General features: G+C 44.9%; 1 protein-coding gene across 1 annotated transcript; it reads left to right on the forward strand.

The window, feature by feature from the left end:
• The first annotated feature begins 8,575 nt into the window (after positions 1-8,575).
• Positions 8,576-12,387, forward strand: LOC149856725 (uncharacterized). The gene is made up of 3 exons (XM_090064090.1): positions 8,576-8,710; positions 10,717-10,774; positions 11,171-12,387. The coding sequence occupies exons 1-3, from the start codon at positions 8,576-8,578 to the stop codon at positions 12,385-12,387; spliced, it is 1,410 nt and encodes a 469-aa protein (XP_089920216.1).
• The last annotated feature ends 6,951 nt before the right edge of the window (positions 12,388-19,338 follow it).

Genomic DNA, 19,338 nt, shown 5'->3' on the forward strand with positions numbered 1-19,338 from the left:
TGAGCTGGATTTCTAATTCATTTTCCACTTACTGTTGCATTATGAATCATTCCTGTGGTTTTGATTTAAAAAAATAAGAGCTGTAATGTTAAATATGAAAGCCTTTTGTTCTTATAGAATGAATCAAGTTCACAGCTATCACAACAGCCAAACACCTGACCAGTTGCATTGAGTACAAATGAATCATGCTATTATCAAATCTCTAGCTTTACTAGTGCATTCACACTAGTGTCAGTACTTGGGTATGCAGTGTTCATTAGAAGGTGCCAGGTCCTTCTACTCTGCACTTCTGTCTGGTCCTAGTTTTCAAGTGACACATTGGAGTAGTTTCTCACTTTTATTTTGCAATAGAGAATTTCCATCTGTTCCAGCAATGACTGGTCATCTGCTTTTAAAGTTCCTTTATGGTTTTGTTGAAAACTATTTTTAAGGTTGCTTGTGTGTTCTGGCTGTTCTGCTGTAATCTTTGGCTGCAAGCATGTTTTTCCAGTCAAAGAAATGTTATGAATACTGTACAATAAGCCACTCATAAGCAAAAAGGTGAAGAGGGTGGAGTTTTTCTGGGGGGAGGGAGGAGATTGATAGTTTTATCTTGCCTTCTGGGACTAGGGTTAGGGTTTTCACTAGCAGTGAAAATTCCCTTTGCTTGGCTGCTTGGTTGCATTTGCATGTTAATTCGTTAAACATTCTTCCATGGGGAAATTGAGTCCTTTTGATCTATCAGCAGAGGCTCATAAATATTTAGCCATTGCACTTATTATTCAGGCTAATTTTAGAAAGAAACATTTTAATTACATATTTGGGCATTTTGTTACGCTGAATATGTTCAAAAAATCAGGCTTCAAGCTGACTTGTTTTCTGTTACTTTGGTTAGTCTGTAAGGTGCAAATCTACCCTGCTTTCCACTTGATTTGAGACTAAGACGGCTAACTACATCTTTGTTTTCCATTACCCCAGTTAGAAAATTGCATTGACAATTTGTGGCTATTGTCTGAAGTGTTGTGGGTCATCTAGATTACTCACAGTAGGTTTCCTGCTTCATCAAAAGTCATGGAAAAACATGAGCTCTTATTCAGATATTTCTCCATGTTATGCATTCAGGAGACATGCTTATTACGGCAGTCCTTTTCAGTTTTGACTGGAGATGAATGCTTAGAACCTGTTGTTGTCTTGGGCCCATCTACACATTGCATCTATTGTGCAATTACCTGATTTAATTGCACCATTAATTTAGATTGACTACATGTGCAACTTAGCTATGCCACCTTAAAAGGACCAACCAGCTATAAAGTTATTGCTGGAAAATGTGTAATAACTTAAAGCTGGATGAAAACCAGCTATAAATTTGCATGTGTGGCCTATACCCCTGCAACTGGGAGATTACAGCTCCCCAGTGGGATGCTGGGGCTGCAAATTGTGTCAGCTGTGGGACTCAGCTGCAGGTGCTTACTCTTTGCCCTGTGGGGGGAGCAGGATTCAAGGCTGTCCCATACCAGCAATAAGGTGTGATAGGATCTTATGCTGGATCCCACAATCGTGCCTCCTGCCACACACGTGTAGCAGGCAGGAGGCAAAATTGTGTGGATCACGCATTAGATCCCATTGCACCTTTACCTGCATGTGTAAAGGAGGCCTTAGACATTTAAACTTTATCTTGATGTATAAAATTCACCTTTTTTAAAGAATGACTCTTGTTTTAAGTTCCTCAAATTCTACCAGAAGAAATATCATTAGGGGCAAAAGGTTGCCCAATTAAGACAAATAGTTTCAGATTGGAAGGCTGGACGGGACCTCAGAAGATCATCAGGTCCAGATCCCTGCACCAAGCAGGAAAGATAACTGGGGGTCAGGTGACTCCAGCAAGGTGGCTGTCCAGTCTCCTTTTGAAGATTTCCAGGGTAGAAGATTGTACCACCTCTGGAGGGAGTTTTTCACAGTCTGGACAGTGGACACCATGAAGCTTTTCCTAGTGTTAAGCCTGAAATGGTCTTCCAGGAGTTTGTGGCCATTACTCCTGGTTTTCCCCTCGGGTGCCCTGGTGAACGGTTGCAGCCTTTCCTCACATGGCTTGCCTTTTAAGACTGATCATACAGATGGCTCTTCTTTGGAGTCTCTCAAGCTTGTCCATATCCTTGTTAAAGTGCGGTGCCCAGAACTGGATGCAGTACTCCAGCCGCGGTCTCACCAGTGCAGAGTAGAGCAGAAGAATCGCCTTGGTTTTGCTGGAGAGGCACCAATTGTTGCATGGCAGAGTTTTAGTTGCCCTACTAGCTACAGCATCGCACTGCCCACTGATATTCATACTGTGGTCTATTATTACCTCCAGGTCCCTTTCATTCGTGGTGCTGGTCAGTTTGGTGCCACCAAGCCTGGAGGTGTGTAGGAGGTTGCTCATCCCGAGGTGGAGCACTTTGCATTTCTCAACGTTGAACTTCATCAGATTCCAGTCTGCCCAACTGCCAGCCTGTCTAGGTCTGTCTGTAACTGTAGCCTATCTTCAAACATGACCACGCTTCCCCATAACGTGGTGTCGTCCGCGAACCTGCCCAGTGAGCTCTGCACCCCCACATTCAAATCAATAAAGATGTTGAAAAGTACTGGACTGAGCACCGACCCCTGCGGGACACTGCTGCCTACTTCTCACCAGGATGACATGTGTCCGTTCACTATGACTCTGGGTCGTATCCTGCAGCCAGTTTCTTACCCACCTGACTGTCTCAGAGTTGAGCCAAAATTCTCCAATTTTCTTTTGAAGACGTCATGGGATACTAGATCAAAGGCCTTGTGAAAGTCTAGGTATACAATGTCAACTTGCACTCTTGTGTCCAGGTGGCGAGTTACCTGGTCATAAAAGGAGATGAAGTTGGTTAGGCAAGACGTACCTACGATGAAGCCATGCTGGCTGTCATTCAGAATCCGAACTTCTGCAACCTTCTTGCAGTTGGACTCCTTGATGAACTTTTCTAGGATTTTCCCTAGGATGGAAGTTACGCTGATTTGAAGGGAAAAAGCTATAAAAACTAGGGGATGGACTATCTATGGAAAATCTATTTACCTGTTGCCATAGAAAGAGGTTGTTAAAGTAGCTTTGTAAAAATAAAACAGTTGGCATAAAAACTTCACAGGCTTGCTTTCTGTTCTACCTATATTTTTCTTGACTTCCCTATACAAATAGCTACTTGGTTCACGCAAATGAAATATTTGGCATGCTAAAATGCATAGCTATCCAATTCACATGTGAAAGCATAGCAACTGTGCAAATTAGTTTGTGTATTTTGCAGATGCAGTTTTATGCCAAATTTTTTTTAGAAGGTTGGTTTTTGGTAGGGTGATATGTACACAAGAAGTTCATGACCAGTGTAAAATATTAAAAGGGTATCATGAGCTATCTGTAATGATTACACTTGAAGTACCAAAGCAGTATTCCTGTACAAGGGATGTAGGCTAATGGTGTCAAACATGCTGGCAGTAGAGCTAGAGAGATATTTATCTGAACTTCATGTTGGTGATTGCACTGAAGTGCAAGTTGCCTCCTAGGAAGTATGACAGTACCTGAATGCTATAAATTAGAGCTGGTCTTAAAACTACCAATTTTTTCCAGTATCTGAATTTCTCATGAGACTTTTTTTATCTTTTTAGTGAAAAAAAAATGTCTACGGGAGGCCAAACAGCTTAGCAAAAGAAAATTGTTTGCCCCTCTCTAGTCCCTTCTCACCTCCTTGCATATTGACTAACTTGATTTTGCCCAGAAGGTTTGCCAACAAAGGGAAAAAGACTAGGGTCGCACTCCTGGGTCCAAGTTTGATCTTGGAAGTCTTGGCCCCATAATTGCTTTGCTGAAATTTCACATTGTTAGTCCTGGTTCAGCTCTGCCCTTGTTCAGCAGCTCTAACAAGTGGCAACAGAGTGCTAGTAGCGACAAGGCATTAGGCAGCTGCTTATTTTAAGGAATCGCATCAAACCCTGCTCAAAAAAATCTGTGCTCATACTGCGTTCTTTGGTCTGTTCTTTCACTTCTGCCTCTGGCTAGATGTGGTTAAAAGCTATCGAGGTAAAATATCAATTGGGTATGAAATCTGTTCCCAGCCACCTGGCTCTTTTCTTTAGTAGTCTTTTAAACACTGTGATTTTTGGAAATTTCATAATTGTATGGTCGTTCTGAATAAATTATTTGTTTAAAGTATTACTACAGCCCAACTGCGATTTCAGAAAGTTGACTTGACTAAGCTGTAAGATAAGTTGCACCCCACTATGTTACTTTGCTGATTAATTCTCTGGGTTTTCTCACTTTGCCTATACCGAACGCCCAGTAAAAATGTGTGATTTAATTTAAACCTAGTGCTGTAAATCTCTGTCCATGCCAGAAGATGGCACCATTGATGGGTCTTTCAGGAAAGCTTTAAACATGGTAACTGATGACTACAGCATGGAAACTGAGCTTCATCTTAAAAGCCTCTGAGTTGAGCAGTGCAAATAGAGTATCTCCTATATTTTTAATGTTGAAGTGCAGTAAACAGAGGACTATTTCTCAGTCTTACTTTTCGTGGTAAATTAATACACTTGAATATGTTTCCGAGTTTGTTTTTTTTGGTCTGATTTTTCAGCATCCATGTGGACTCGGGACCACCAACTCCATTTGTCCCTCAAGAGTTTTTTTGTTTTTCTTTTATTTGTGTAAAGATTTTTTAGTCACTAAGCCACTGCTTTCAGACTGTTACCTACCAGTGCTAGTAACTGACTGCTCTCAACATTGTTCTTTGCTAGCACACTTACAACATTTGATAAAAGTAAATGCAAATTCATAAGCAACCCATTACTTTGTCCTACCATTATACTTTAAGCAATTAATTTACTCAGGTAGGAGCGAGAAAAGAAAGCCATCAAGGAAAGCCTTCAAGGAAAAGCCAGATGATTGCAGAAAGTATAGAGATAATACTTCATCAAGAAAAGCACCCTCTTTTTGAGGCCATAGTATTAAAAAAATAGTGTGAAGACACTATGCTTTCTTCCAATTAAAACTTAGATCTTGATATATTTTTGGCCATTCAAGAAATGACCATTCAAGAAAGTAGCTTTTTCTCTAACAAGAGGGGTTAGATGTGTCATATTGGCTTAATTCAGTTTAAGCAACTGTATTTTGGCTGCACTTTTCTAGGCTTTACTGTAATGTCTTATTGGAATTGGTGTAGTTTTGTAATGTGCCTTGACGCCCTTCACTCCAAAATACTGCTCTGGAATATGCAAATAACCTATATTATTACGGTGCAGATCTGTTTCCTGGACCACTTGGGTTTTAATATTAGAAATAAAAAAAGTAATGATGCTTACTGAACAGTAAATGGCCTCCCATTTGAGTCCTCTAAATTTGATCAGGAAAAACTGGAGGCCATTCAATAGAATCTTAGAATAAAGGAGTCCTGATATGGGAATTGTGGCATTTCCTCTGAATTCCCTAAATTGGGCATCATGTGCAACTTTCCTATTTTTGGAAGGGAATTCTTCATCTCCAGATTCTGCAAAATCATCCCTGACAGGCTGGCTCTTATCTCTCAGTACTAAACATACTTCTTGTTGAGTGATTTCATTCATAGTGCATTTGAAAGGGATAGTTTACACCAAGGGAGAAGGTGTTTTTGTTCGAAATTCCCACGGAGGATGCCCCTGCTTCCTGTACAAAAGATACATTTCCCTTTTATGCAAATTAGAAGAGATTTCATTCTGACCACTTCAGAGACCATTGGCCTTTGAATCCCTGCATGGGGAGGGCACGCTTGTGATTACAACTAATTAGCACCTAACAGAAGCTCATGAAGTTTGGAAGTGTTGGTGGGGAGGGGGTTCCCAGCCTTTAAAGCATTTGCGAAAAACTGGACTAGATGATGGTATCTTGTAACCCTACCGGAAAGCCAGCCTTGAACTGAAGGCTGTTCATATCTTTAACAAAGATGGTTACTCACAAGTGTTGCTCTTAAATGAATTTAAGAAAATGTTAATACAAACTCTTGTCTGTTAATCGAGTTTCAATTCTATGGTGTCTTTGACATCTTAACACTTCCTCCCATTCAGCCAGTTTTCCAGTTAAAAAAGCATCTAGTTAAATTAAGAAGTTAAGCTGTAAAGCATTTAAACTATAAATGGCCAAGCCTTTAGTTATACACCATAAAGATGTAGAAATAGAAGGATAAAATGGCTCCTTCCTTTCCTACCCAAATATTTGATCTCTGCAAGTACCTTTGAACACTTCTTTTACTGTTAGTACCAAAATAGCTGTAGCATGTGGTGGCTATTACCTACAAAAGACAAGCTGGCCAGTAAGGGGTAAAGTCTCCCTATTCAGAGCTAGAACATTATCTTGATCTTTTATCTAGGCCTGTTCTTCAGTGAAGTTGGATACAGGAGCTATACCAAAGTACTTCCTTGAATACACAAAGCCAGAGATTAGGTTACACATGACTATGCCAGGACTAGGACAAAAGCTCCTATATTACCTGGCACACTCCTACTGAATTATTAAAGCTTCTCTTCCAGCTGAATTTATTCACTGGGTAATTAGTCAGTAGGAGAGAAGCTTTCCTTTTACAAAGCTACCGTTGACAGCTCTTGGATCTTTTGTCTTGTTTAAAGAAATGTGTTTGCAGAGCAACCGTCTGGAATTACAGTGGCCATCAGCAAGCATGCAGTCCATGCTTGTTTTGAATCTGCTTATCTTTGGAAATTTGCACTAGTAGCAAATCCAAAACCCTGGTGAATAATATTCTCCCCATTTTACAGAATGGCATACTGAAGAATAGCCTGTACTGATAAGTAAAACTGAGTCCGTGCCCACGGGGACAGTCCAGTTCTGAAATCCTGAAGTCCGGATGTTCTCTTGGTTCCTGCTGCCCGTTCCAGCTGTCAGTGCAACCTTTTCTTACATGTTTGGTATTTTGCACAGTGGGTGCATCTACACATGACAGTACGGCAACACAGTGTCCGTAGGCATCTACAAGTGACCAACAGCTACTTTGTCGTAGTGACGTTGGTACAGCATGCCACTGTGGCAAAGTAGCTGCTACAAATAACTGCACCATGTGTACAGTGCAGTATGGGCTGTAACTGCACTGTGATTTAGTACTTCCAAAAGGAAGTACTAGATCACGGCGCAGTAACAGCATCGCCATAGTGATGTGTTGATGCACCCAATATACCACAACCTTAAACGCAGCTCTTCTAAACCGATTCACTTTCTCCAGTGCTTTGGCCCCATCCCCCGGAACGTCGAGCCTAGCTTCTGTTTCTCCATATATGGAAGGCAACCAAAGCTGGAGTCAGGAGGCTATTAAAAACTGCCTGCCAAAACTGTTGTAACCAACTGATCTTAAATTGTGGCCAGTGCCACTTCATTTATTCTGATCCTGGCACGAGAAGTGTGATAGTAGCTTCCATTGTTATAATGGCTGCCAATTCCTCTTTGTGAGAGCCTGTAGCACTGCTCTGGGTTCTCTAGTACCTAAGTAGGGTTAATTTAGGAAATGAGACTGCATGTTTTTCCAGGTCCTGTTATGAACCAGATTGGTAGGGAATGAGATGTGCTACTCTGTTAACAATCTCTTGCAGTCTGGCATTCTGTTAACTCCACTAGCAGGGTGGATGCAGTTTAAAATAACTCCATAGATGAAAAGGCATGTGATAAATTAAGCATTCATTTAGTGGTAGGAGATGTTGCTAGTACACACAAGGTTTTTAAAAATCAATTTGTCACAATTACTCCTGCATTGGGTTAATGTTCACGTTTATCTTAGCCAATGAAAAGGCAATGTATTTCAGTCACTGGAAGAAAATAGTAGCTTGTTTTAAAACAGCAACTGTTTCACTGTTTGTTTGTTTTCAATAAAATGTGGAAATATAGTTATTGTCCTCAGGGTTTTGTAAATATTTAGCTCGCCACATCTGCATTTTTCGTTAACTTTCTTAATTCTACAGCACTCTGTGAAGTGACAATACTAGGAGCAGAGCAGAACAGGTTGAGTGAAATAGATGTGGTATGGTTCAGAGCATTATTGAACGCCAGTCTCAGAAGTGAAGTCTTTAACAGGCCCTGAAAATTAATTTAGATCCACAAATAACATCTTTTTCTATGGGCAGCTAGCAGAGCAGTTCAAAGATTATTCAAAAGGAGGCACCTGATAGACACAAGTGTTGTATGTGCACAGATGCTTTAGATTATAATGCATCTCCCTATATGAAACGAACTCAAAATATGCAAGAAATTATGGAAGAGGACAAACAAGCAACAAGGGGATGATGGTGGGAGAGATTGCCAGACAAAACTCCATAGAAAAACCTCTTTTGTTGGTGTCCTCTCTTGTCTTGTTGGACAAGAGAGGCTAGCGACTGAAAAAAATGTAGTCTGTATGATTGTGTCAGAGTCTCATCAAAGGCTGACCTAGGCATAGCATCACAATGGTTCTGCTTGGCTTATCCATCTTGCCACCTGAATACTTTGCCTTGGTGCTGTGCTCGCTGCTGCCATGACCACACCCCTGGGGAGATGAGAGAGAAGATGCTGAACTGACCCTTGTCACCTTCTCAGACCATGGCTCTGTTAAAGGAGAAGATCCCCAACAACTGTCTCCCCTTCAGCGAGTTGTACCAGAACGTCCTAGCTACTGTTTTACTCCTGTTGGGACTTCTTGTTGTATTGGATAATGCCATCAAAGTTGCCCTTCTGGTAAGCAAGCAAGAGTGAGTATGGGGGCGGCTTCTTCGCTTAAGCTACTAATAACCTCCTTTGATCTGGTGTCCTACGTTAGTGCTAGGGTGTTGTGTGCCAGTGGAGATGGGGTGGGTGACTCAGTGAGTTTAACTTGAATTGGTACTGGTCCCAGCTGTCATGCTCTGAACTCACATGCATGTTTAAACATATAAGGAAACATTTAGTGGTTCATCCCTGGACTTGAGTACTTACCCAGTAATTCAAAACCACAGTGCAGGGTGTGGTGTGGGTGACTTGATCAGAGCCGTTCTCTCTCCTCCCTGCCAGTACTGATGTCACTGCCCCACTGTGATGCTAGAAGTCTTTGTGTTGCCAGGAGTCAGGCTGGGGGATGCACTGGCAGTGTTTTACTCAATACTGATTTGAGTGTCCCAGATGGCTGCAAAGGGGAGCCAGGGCACACAGTGTCTTGGGGTGACTTGGTATGGGGTCCCTTCCCCCCAGTCAGTACTGACCTGTGGCCCTTATGTGACACTAAGGGAGTTGTGTTGACTGAATGGTTGGATAAGACATAAAATTGAGGTCTGAGCATTTCTGGCCTTTTTAGATCCTATGGCAGTTGATCCTATGTAAAATCCAGAGCAGTAAAGTAGTGTGCTGCCAAATTACAGCCTGGGTGACTACATCCTTTCTCTCTCTTGCTCTCAACTCAAAATTCCTCCCACAGTCATTGTTAGATACAGTCTTCACTCTTCTGAAATATTGTTTAATGTGCTATAGCATCACTGCCCAGCTGTCACTTTTCATCTGATAGGTGGCTGCCTCTCAGCAGTGAATGAACCTAGTTATTGTACGAGAAAGATGCAAGATAACTTAATGACTAGTAACATTTGTAGTTATATCCATCCGGAAAGAGTAATGAGATTTCATGCTGTGAGCTCATGCTGTTGCAGGATCGAAAAGGAATTTCTTTCCCCATAGCTGACTGGGTGTTTATGATCTTAACACTTTCTAAAAGCATGAGATATTGGCCAAAGTGGGAGGAGGTATATCAAATTAGATGGACTAGTGAGCTGATTGGTATCCTAGACCAGATAGATGCATGTTTTCTGCTAGTACTGTATAGCAAATTGGTGGGGAGAACCCCTGGTGTGATCCAATGGGATTATATAGAAAGACCCATGGGTGTCTTAGCCAGTACCACCGGTACTCTGAAGACATTTTTTCCTACAGCTGTCAATAATGTCCATCAATTACTACTGAAATATCCCTCCAAGTGATGTACCCCAGGGACAATGCCTCTTAGAGACATTCCTGCATCCTGACTGCTGGGTGGCAAGAGTGGATGGGCAATTCCTAGTGAGTCTGCCCTGCAGTTTTGTGCAAAATCACAATAAAGGTTGTTTGCCCAGTGGGTACTGAGTCTTTTGAAGGCATTTGCACTTGTGGATCATGCGAAATTGTTTGGGGTTATTTCAACAAGCCCCAACAAACAGAGCAGCGCGTATCCTAATCTACACAGCTCATGTGTGGATTTCACAAAGAACTGATTTCAATGAAGGCGGGGAGGGAATAGAAACAGCATTGTTAAAATCCTTTTGTGCCTTTTAAAAATGAAAATGCGTGTTCTTTATTTGGACGTTTTTTCATTTTGAAGTTTAATTTTAAGCAAGAAAATGTGAGAAGGAAGTTCAAAACTAAATGAACTTTTAAAAAAATTGGAAATCATTTCACGGATGTGATCTTAGATTTTTGCTTTGTGACTGTTTTCAGGATTTTATCTTTTCACCTCATGGAGATGCAGTTCTCAAAATCTCAGACATTCTCACAGAAAAGGAGAGCACTTTCTTGCCCAGTTTTATTCTCTGGAGTTAACTCCTGACTCAACTAAGATTGATGGCAAAACTCCCATTCAAAATACTGGGGATTTCAGCACAGAAATTTAGCGTGGTGGAGAAATACCCGTACGGAAAAGATGATGCTAATACTGATGGCTGTTACTCCCTTCTTCCCTTCACCAGATTTGGAGGTACCTGAACCAGTTTCTGAAGAGAACCTTCTACTTTTTCATCACCAAAGGTAAACAGGGACCGTAGTGCAACTTCTGCTCTCTAAACTGTGAAATATTTCAGGCAGTTCAATTGTTTGACAGAAGCCTTTTAATGTTTTATGTTCCTAGGAACCTGGTTTACCCTGGGTTCCCATTCACTGTGGCTATTGTAGGAGCAACAATGGAAAACTCAAGGAAAAATCTCTAGGGCAGCTATAGCATCTTTGTTCTACTTGCCTTTTCCCTCTTTCTAACCCTTGCCCTCCCCTTCCCATCTCTCACTACTGCCCAGCAGAAAGTCTGGGGTGAAAAGCGCCATATTTGACTGACTAGGAGCCACATGCATTTGCTCGGATAATTCAGCTCCAACACAAACGCTGTGCTTCCATTAATTCATTTCTTTACTCTTTCTTTTTTCTCTGAAGGAGATGGATGTATCAGAACACTGAAGGCCCTTTACTGCAGCAAGAAATGCAGCACATGGAAGGACTTGGTGCTGACTAAAGGCTGCAGAAAAATGTCCAGCCTGCGCTTCCATTGCACTGTGGATCCCTTGCAGCTAACTGTGAATGTGAACCATCTCAATGGGCTGAAAAACCATGATATCCAAGGCCACAAGAAGAGCAAAGGTTACCAAGGCCCTTGGCCACCAGGCCACCAGAACACCGATGATGACAAAGCCAGTTGGTACGCACACAAGCAGCACCCACAAGCGAACTACCAGCCTAACCAAGAGCAGAGTTCCCATGACTGGGATAGCCAGTCCAGCTCCCGCCACTCGGACACTGACAGTCCCCAGCCAGTGTGCCCACCGGGATCCACCGTGTCACTCATGCATTCTCCCTCTGGCTCCCGAGCCCAGCTCACGAAGACCAGGTGCAGCTTGGTTGACTGGAGCACTTACGCACGTGACCCCCAGAGTGCCACAGGGGATAAAGGGCCTGGCTTGGACAGTGCAGGAGAGGCTATCCAAGGACAGAGTTTCCTGAATCAGCCTGCTGGTCCCAGCACTGAGGAACCCACTGCTGCCCATTCAGAGTGCTCTGCTGCACACATTTGCCACCAAGTCAGTGAGACACCATTCATCCCCAGCCCAATCCTGCCAGGCCCCAAGCGGGTGGTGTACTCTGCCTTGACTCCCAACCGAGAGTCAAGAACCTGTCTCAATGACTGTCCCCACTCGGCACCCCCTCAGAAGAGTCCCAAACACCACTCCGGCCCTAAATTGCACCAAGGCCTCCCACTGGGCCAGAAAGCCAGACTGTACGTCTATCTTGTCAACCCGCAGCCTCCCCATCAGAAGCGCACTGCTGTAGGGGCACCCCACGATTTCTCAACGTCTCGCACTGTCTTGGCCAAGGACTTGCTGGGAAAACAGGCATCTCGCAACCATCCCCGGGAGGGTTCCAAGCAAGGCTCAAGAGGGCAGGGGATCTGCGATCCTCACATGCAGCGCAAGAGCATCTGGGAAAGAAAGCGCCAGACCAGTGTTCTGCAATCGAGTCCAGGCTATGAGAAGCTGGTGGGAAGCAGCAGTGGAACCAACATGACCCATGAAGAACCTTACTGCCCCAAGCCACCCATCCTGGTAGACAGAACAAGGGGGAGCTTGGCTTCACCAGCCCCCAGGAGCAGCAACTGAAGATACCTTCGCTTTGGGTTAACCAAGTAACAAGACTTCCCTGCCTGGTGCAATTAGGATTCTGACTCCAGGTGAACCCAGGGAGTTTGGGACTAGGCAAAGTGAAAAGTAGAACAGCCTTCTCTGCTCTTTCATAGTCAACTCTGGATGTGCTGGGTTCAATAAAAATATGCATGCAAATTCTCTGTAATGATTGGTAGTGGAGATAAAACCCAGGGGGCCTGGCTTCCTGTTTTAAGGGCCATCACTTCCTCAATACATACATTTTAACCACACCCAGGCTTCCTAAAAGCACACTGCATTGAAGTCCCTGAGTCTTTAAACATGACCTTTGGCGACTTCTCTCATAATCAGGGAAAAATTCCGTTTTCATTTGAGAGCATATAAATATTTGTATTGTGACTAGTGTGGGCCAGAAGAGAAACTTCCATATGCAGTCTAGGAAGATTGGAATAGAGTTTGCGGTGGAGATGAGATAAAATCTTTCTAATTTCCTCACACCCCCCTCCATCATCAGATTGCCTGGGAAACAGGTCTACAGCTTGTTCCTTGGCCATCACAGTGTATGAGAGACATGCTTGTTAAGTGTCCTTCATTTCCAGTGATATTACTGCTTTTAGTTCCAGAGCCAGAAATTGTTTACATCCTGAAAATAAAAGGCCCAACTGAAATCAGAGTAATTTTGACTACATAGTTTAAGTTTCATACGTGTCTAACCCTGTGTACCCTTTATCAGTGGTCTTTATCACGTGCTGCATCTGTCACTGGGCCCTGGCAGACTGAGAGCGTTGGGGAGAGCCGGGCTGGTTGCAAAAGCAGCTGTGTGACCTGCAAGTACAGTTAAACTCCAATGTGTTCTCACTCCTAATGGCTGCTCTAAAGAGCCTTCAAAATGAGTATTTCAGTAATCTACTACAAGGTCTCAGGACTTGGGCCTTGTATGGCACCATGACAGAGTGCCTGAGAAGCTCTGTCACTTCAAGGGCACAGAAAGAAGAGCAGCTCCCTGTTGTGACTCATAGCACTTTGCAGGAAGCGCTGTGAGTTGCAGTGATGCCCCCTGGACCCAACAGAAGTTTGCTTCTGTCCAGGAGCTGGGGATTCAGATGATTGCTTCCAACAACACTCCTCCCTCCCAGCCCAGATGCTGTTTCAGAATTGCAGGGAGTAAAGGGAGCAGAGGGCACTTGTTTGTAGGGTTCCCCAGTCAGTGCTGGAGATTGGAGACCCCCACCTTGGAAGGCTCCAATCCACCCACCCCACCCTCCAGCACCAGTTTTGAGAACCCCAGACTGAACTGCCTCCGCTCCCTTTCCTCCCTTCCATTCTGAAAACAGCAACAGGCTGGGAGCTCCCCAGCCACAAGTTACAGAATATGCTCTGTTTTGAAGCATGTTCATCGGAGTCCTCATGCAATGAGGGCCCACATTTTTGTGGGATCAGGGCCTTTTCAAGTGGTCTGCAGCCATTCACTTCTGTTTGGTTAAGGCTATAGATTGCTTTCTGGGGTCAGATCTGGTGAAAACAGTCACTTCTGTCTGAGCCCTAAGAGAGCCAGAGCCCAGCCCACAGCCTTGCAGGAAAACGGCACAGCTGGGCTGGGTTGCCGTAGTAACTGCTAATGGCATTAATTAGGGGGCACTTGCAGGTAACCTGAGGAAGTCAGTTGACGAGAAGAGGAGCAGGGCCTGAGAAATATAAGGCTGCTCCAGAGGCTGACTAGGCAATTTGCCCCGGGTCTGGGGGCAGCTGAGCAAGAAGGAGCTCTGCAAAGGTGCTGAAGGCTAGCAAAGGATTTAGGCCCAGGCCTGGGGCAGCAGCCTAGTTTGAGCCAGAATGGCCTGTATGTGTATTTTGATTACAACTTTGAGTCTAGGGAGGCTCAGAAACCCTGACCCAGGGGGCAGGTTTGTGTTTGAGATCTTGATTTCAGTATACTGGGCTAGCTGCTGTGGGATTGTCCCATAGTATCCCAATTGCCCCAAGGCAGGGCCAGGGTCCAGGGGCCCAAAGGTCACTCAGTGGTCATAGCTGAAATGTGTGGAAGCCTGATACTGATAGACCTGGAGGTCTGGGGGGACTTTAGAGGTGGTTAAGGAGGTCTCATAGTGCCCTGGACGGGGTGGGGGGAGGGTGCTACAGCCTGACATAGACACCCGAGCGGGGTGACCTGACATAGAAGTCTGGTCCAGTCGGCAGACTAGTGTGAAAGGCAAAAAGTGCTACAGCAAAAAGATGGAGGCCTGAGAAGAAAGGCCATTGACAGAAAGAGAAAGCCAAAGCCTGATACTTCAACAATGACAGGCTCACCATTAGACCCTTGGGCACCTTCCCTCCTAATAAATCTTAACCTCAAAGGTGTGGCAGGAGAGTAAGGGAGGTGAGGACCCTTAGAGCTGGAGCCAGGGCAGGGTTTGTGTGGCTACCTGGGGGTATCACGGCTGCCCCTAGGAACCCAACCTGTTAACAGTCACACGCAGTTCACAACAGAACAGCCTTAACTACCCAAAGAGGTCCTGACTGGTGCGGTGCTACTGCAGTGTAGACAGCTATTGCATTACATGCGTTTGGGATGCAAGAGCATCCATTTTGGTCCTTTTAACCATTTAACCAGCACTGAGGATTGAGGCTTTGAGGCACTACTTTAGGGCAAATTATAATAAAGATCTGGTCACTAACCAGTGGGGAAACTGCTCGACACAATTTCAGCAATGACCTCTTTTCTTTACGCAGACAAGACCCAAGGATCACTGTCTGCTGCCAACCAGTCCTCCCTAGGAGGCAGAAGGCCGCTATAATTCATGCAGTGAGTATCGGAGAATAGAGACTCTGGCCCAAAGCATTTTACAGCCTTGTGAAAGGGCTGTGTTGAATCCCTATTTGCAAAATAACTCCAAAGATAAGATGTTCTCATCAAAAGACTCCTACTGCAGCAGCAGGCCTTGGCCAAACCACAGTCCTGATTAGGAACATCGTCTGGCTGAATTCTTTCATTTAAAGTGGCCCACAAAGGATTTTTAAATGTCTTGTTATAGCAGCAGTTCCACGCTGAACGAAGGTCACAGCAAGCTCAGGGCATCAAAGCAGAACACTGGGGACAAAGAGAAAGGGCCTTGGATACTGTGTTTCCTACCAAACCAAACCGAATGTGTCAGCGCAGCTTCCCTTCCAGATGCCCCAACCAGCCTGCCACTCACAGCTGGGATGGTGGCTGGTGTCCAGATTCAACATGAGCAAAACTAACAAGCCTGAGAGTTCCCACAGTACGTTCCTTGCTCTTCAGATAACTACTCTAACTGCAGACTCCAAAAGGATGTTCCATCCTGTGTTGCAATAACCAGTGAACAGGTCTCCATGACAGACCCGAGAGCAGAGCCCCAGAGCACAGAAAGTCTGGCGAAGCAGTGGCATTAACTGAAATGGGTCAGAGAATCACAGTAGCTCTGCTAAGTTTTAGAAATAAAAATAGCTGGTTTTCTATGAAGTCAGTGCATGCCTCCAGTGGCTTTTGGAGCAGATCCAGGCATGCTTTGCTGTTTTTTGTCTCCAAACCCCCCCCCCCCCACCACCACCCAAAGGGGAACCAGGGACAGAAAGGCGCTTCAAGGACAGCCCCACAGACTAACTTCCAGGATCTCCCTTGGATGGGGGAGATTTGTGCACAAAGTGAGTGTGTGGCCTGGGAGAGGGCATCTGAGGATCGGCAAGGTTCTTCCAGCAAAGGGCCTGTACTCTAGGCTGAAGCTTGTCCTCACACTTGTTTCTTTTTACCACGGATGCCTGCAGAGACCTGGGTCCTGCTGCCATAAATTGTCCTTTAATCCCCTTGAAACAGTGTTTATTCATAAATGGATTCCCACCTGGAACTGTATCTAGTTTGGGAGACAGTCTGTTTTGTCAAGAATCCTTTGACCACCTCTGAAATCCCAGGCCTGATGGGGTTTTTTGGCGGGCTAGGACAGGACATGTCCATGTTGGACTGGAGTATTTGTCACAGATGGTTACGTCCAAGACAGGATGTTTTGGCATGTATACTTTATAAATCCCAAGTGGAAATGAAAGGGAAGAAACCAAAAAGATATCTGTAATTATGCTAAACTTCCTACAACTGCCTTGCAATTTGGATGCAGGATTACACCTAGCAAAGCTGACTTTTCTCTAAGCCTCAGTTCCCTACATCCGTTACCTCCAGCTAGCCCTATTTTCTCCTTCTACTGTCTCCTTGCTGACCTGTTTGCACATGGGCCAATATGATAGCTGGCACTTTCTTTATCTCCTTAGTACAATCAAAATGGCAATTGGCTACAACAATACATCTTATTCCTTGGGATTCCCTTCACCCCACTCTTTATATATTGCTGGTCTCTGTAACTTCCATGGGGTAGGGCCTTACATCTTTGCATGGGTCTTTAGCATTTAGCACAAAGTCTAGGTCCCCCCAGATAACCAGACATTATTTTCCACTGGAGGTGCCTCCTTCCTAGAGAAGCTTCAAGCTCAGTCTCCTTAGTGAGCTTTGCTGCATAACGTGCACTGATATAGGTCTGTAAGGGTACTAGGAACATAGAGAGTAGCAAAGAGTCTGCAGACTATGAGCCTGATCACACATCATTTAAGTCGGTTGGAATTTTCTCTTGCCATCAGTTAGAGCAGGATGGAGTCCAAGGCATGGCAGGTAATGGAAATCAGTCTGTACGGTAATTACATTGTAGTAATCCAAAGAGGAGCCCAAATGCCTTTAACAGATGTAAGGTAGGTAGAAGAGGTCTGACTCAATGATGGAGCACCTGAACTCCAGCATAGAGAGTCAGTGCTATGGAAAGGCAAACGATGGCATAACCTCATGGAGGTTTTCTGTACCAGATAGGGTAGTGGGTTGGAAACAGCTAGCGACTCCCACACACTCTAAATCAGAACAAGTCACACCAGACCTGTAGATTTCAAATGTTGACGTATTTCTCAAAGTGGCCCCAGTTTCTCATTCCTAGAGTTAACGTGGGAGATGCTCGGCCTGAATGAAACATGATTCTGTCCGTGCTTTGGTCAATGGACATTTGAAGTGGCCTTTCAGGGGAGAACAATGCCTGGAGGAACAGCCTGTTCTCTCCTTAATCTTTTATGAAGCCAAAGGTGTGTAGAACCATGGAGTCAAACCACAAAGTAGACAGAAGGACAACCATGCAGTGGAAGGTTTCAAAACACATTTTTTTTGCCTTCAAACAACTAGCTTTTTGTTGTAACAAAAATATCTTTAGAAAATGGCTGAGTCCAGATCTGTTGTTTTGAACTCAGATCTGGATGTGGGTTGTAGTTTAGCAGTTTTGTTGTGATGTTTCACTGGTACAAATGCTTTGGTGCTTTTTTAATGCGGCAAGAAACGCTCTTGTTTCTAAGTAGTGGCCTTGCAATTACTACATAGATACTTTTATTAAGGACATGCTTCTATCAACAGCCTCTGGCATGAGCCCTCTTCCTTCTAGCCACACATTGCATCCCAATGGTCAGGTCCGTTCTTTTGGTTTCCTTTTGTAAGCTCTTAGCAGCGTGATCAAACTGTCCAAAGAAGGGTGTTGATGAACTATTGGAGCAGTCGGCCATAGATTTGGGAAGTCAGCATGCCTGGCAATGGATCAGCCAACAGATCTGTTCTGATGGCTGATCTGTGTTTTTCCCTGCGCTTTCCTACAACAATAATGTGTAGGACTGAACCAGAAATAAAGAATTCTCCTGGGAAATTGCGTGAAGTCCTGCATGCAGTGAACCTGGGATTGTCTGTGGGTGTGCCTACCTGGCACAAGGCAGTGCGGCAGAGAGGCCTGAGATAGCTTGGATAGCAGAGGCAGTGTAGCTCTGTTAGCAGGGCACCGAGCCAGACTAATTAGCTGTGATGAGCAGGACTGATGCTGCTTCTGATACCCCACACGCATTGAGGAGGAATCTGACACACAGGGCTAAGGACCTCTCAGGCCAGGTACAGACATCTCACTTTTACCAGTATGGCTAGGGACGGCAGTTACACATAAACCAGTTTAAGTGGTTGTAAACCTAAACTGGTTTAAACCCCTAACTTAAACCTGTTCAAGTGATCAGAAACCGGTTTAAACCTGTACCAGAACAGACGTTCAGTGCACAGAAACCAGTTTCAAAATGGCTGAAACTAACTTAAGAGAAACCTGGTTCAATGTTGTATTAGGCTTAACTGATTGAGCTCAAACTGGTTTATGCAATGTGTGTCCTAGGCCTGTGATGGGAAGTGGGTTTATATCTGTAACAGAAGTTCTGCACGCATAAATTGACTTAAAAAAGGGCAGAACCAGGTCCAACATTAGCTCCTCTGGGCAAACTGGTAGTGAACTGAACACATCTCAACTGCGCCATGGACGGAAACGGCACTGGCCTCGAAATGAGGTCAGCCACCAGAGCAACTTCTAGCACGTTAATTTATATAACCCACAAATGCGCAACTGTCATTCCGGTTTTTAACTACGTAGCTAAATTCACGTGCTAAAAGTCGGTCAGGTCACAGCCGCGGGCGGCCCACCCTGTTCCTATGAAAAACGGCATAACTGAAGATTGATTTCGCCTCGGTCTTTTTAAACGCCTGCACCCAGCCCTACGACTGCCTGCTCGCAGAGGTGTCGAATCGTTCGGTTTTGTAGACTTTAGGGCTGGAAGGGACCTCATAAGAGCTGTCAAGGCTGCGTAGGTGGGGGGCACCCTGCTGCAGGCCCCGGAGCTGGGAGAGCCGAGCAGCGCTTCCTGCTCGCCTCAGGGCCCGGCTGTGAGGCGCGCACAGCCCCGCGAGGCCTAGGACGGGCGAGGCGGGTGCGCACTACGAGTCCCAGAAGGCTCTGCGCGGCGGGGCGGGGCGGAGCGGAGCGAGGCGGGCGGAGACTACGAGTCCCAGAGGGCTCCGCGCGGCGGGGGCGGAGCGGGGAGCGCTACAAATCC

The sequence above is a fragment of the Crocodylus siamensis genome, chromosome 10 (assembly GCF_052110815.1).
Source record: "Crocodylus siamensis isolate JL-2025a chromosome 10, ASM5211081v1, whole genome shotgun sequence".
In the NCBI taxonomy this organism is placed as follows: domain Eukaryota; kingdom Metazoa; phylum Chordata; order Crocodylia; family Crocodylidae; genus Crocodylus; species Crocodylus siamensis.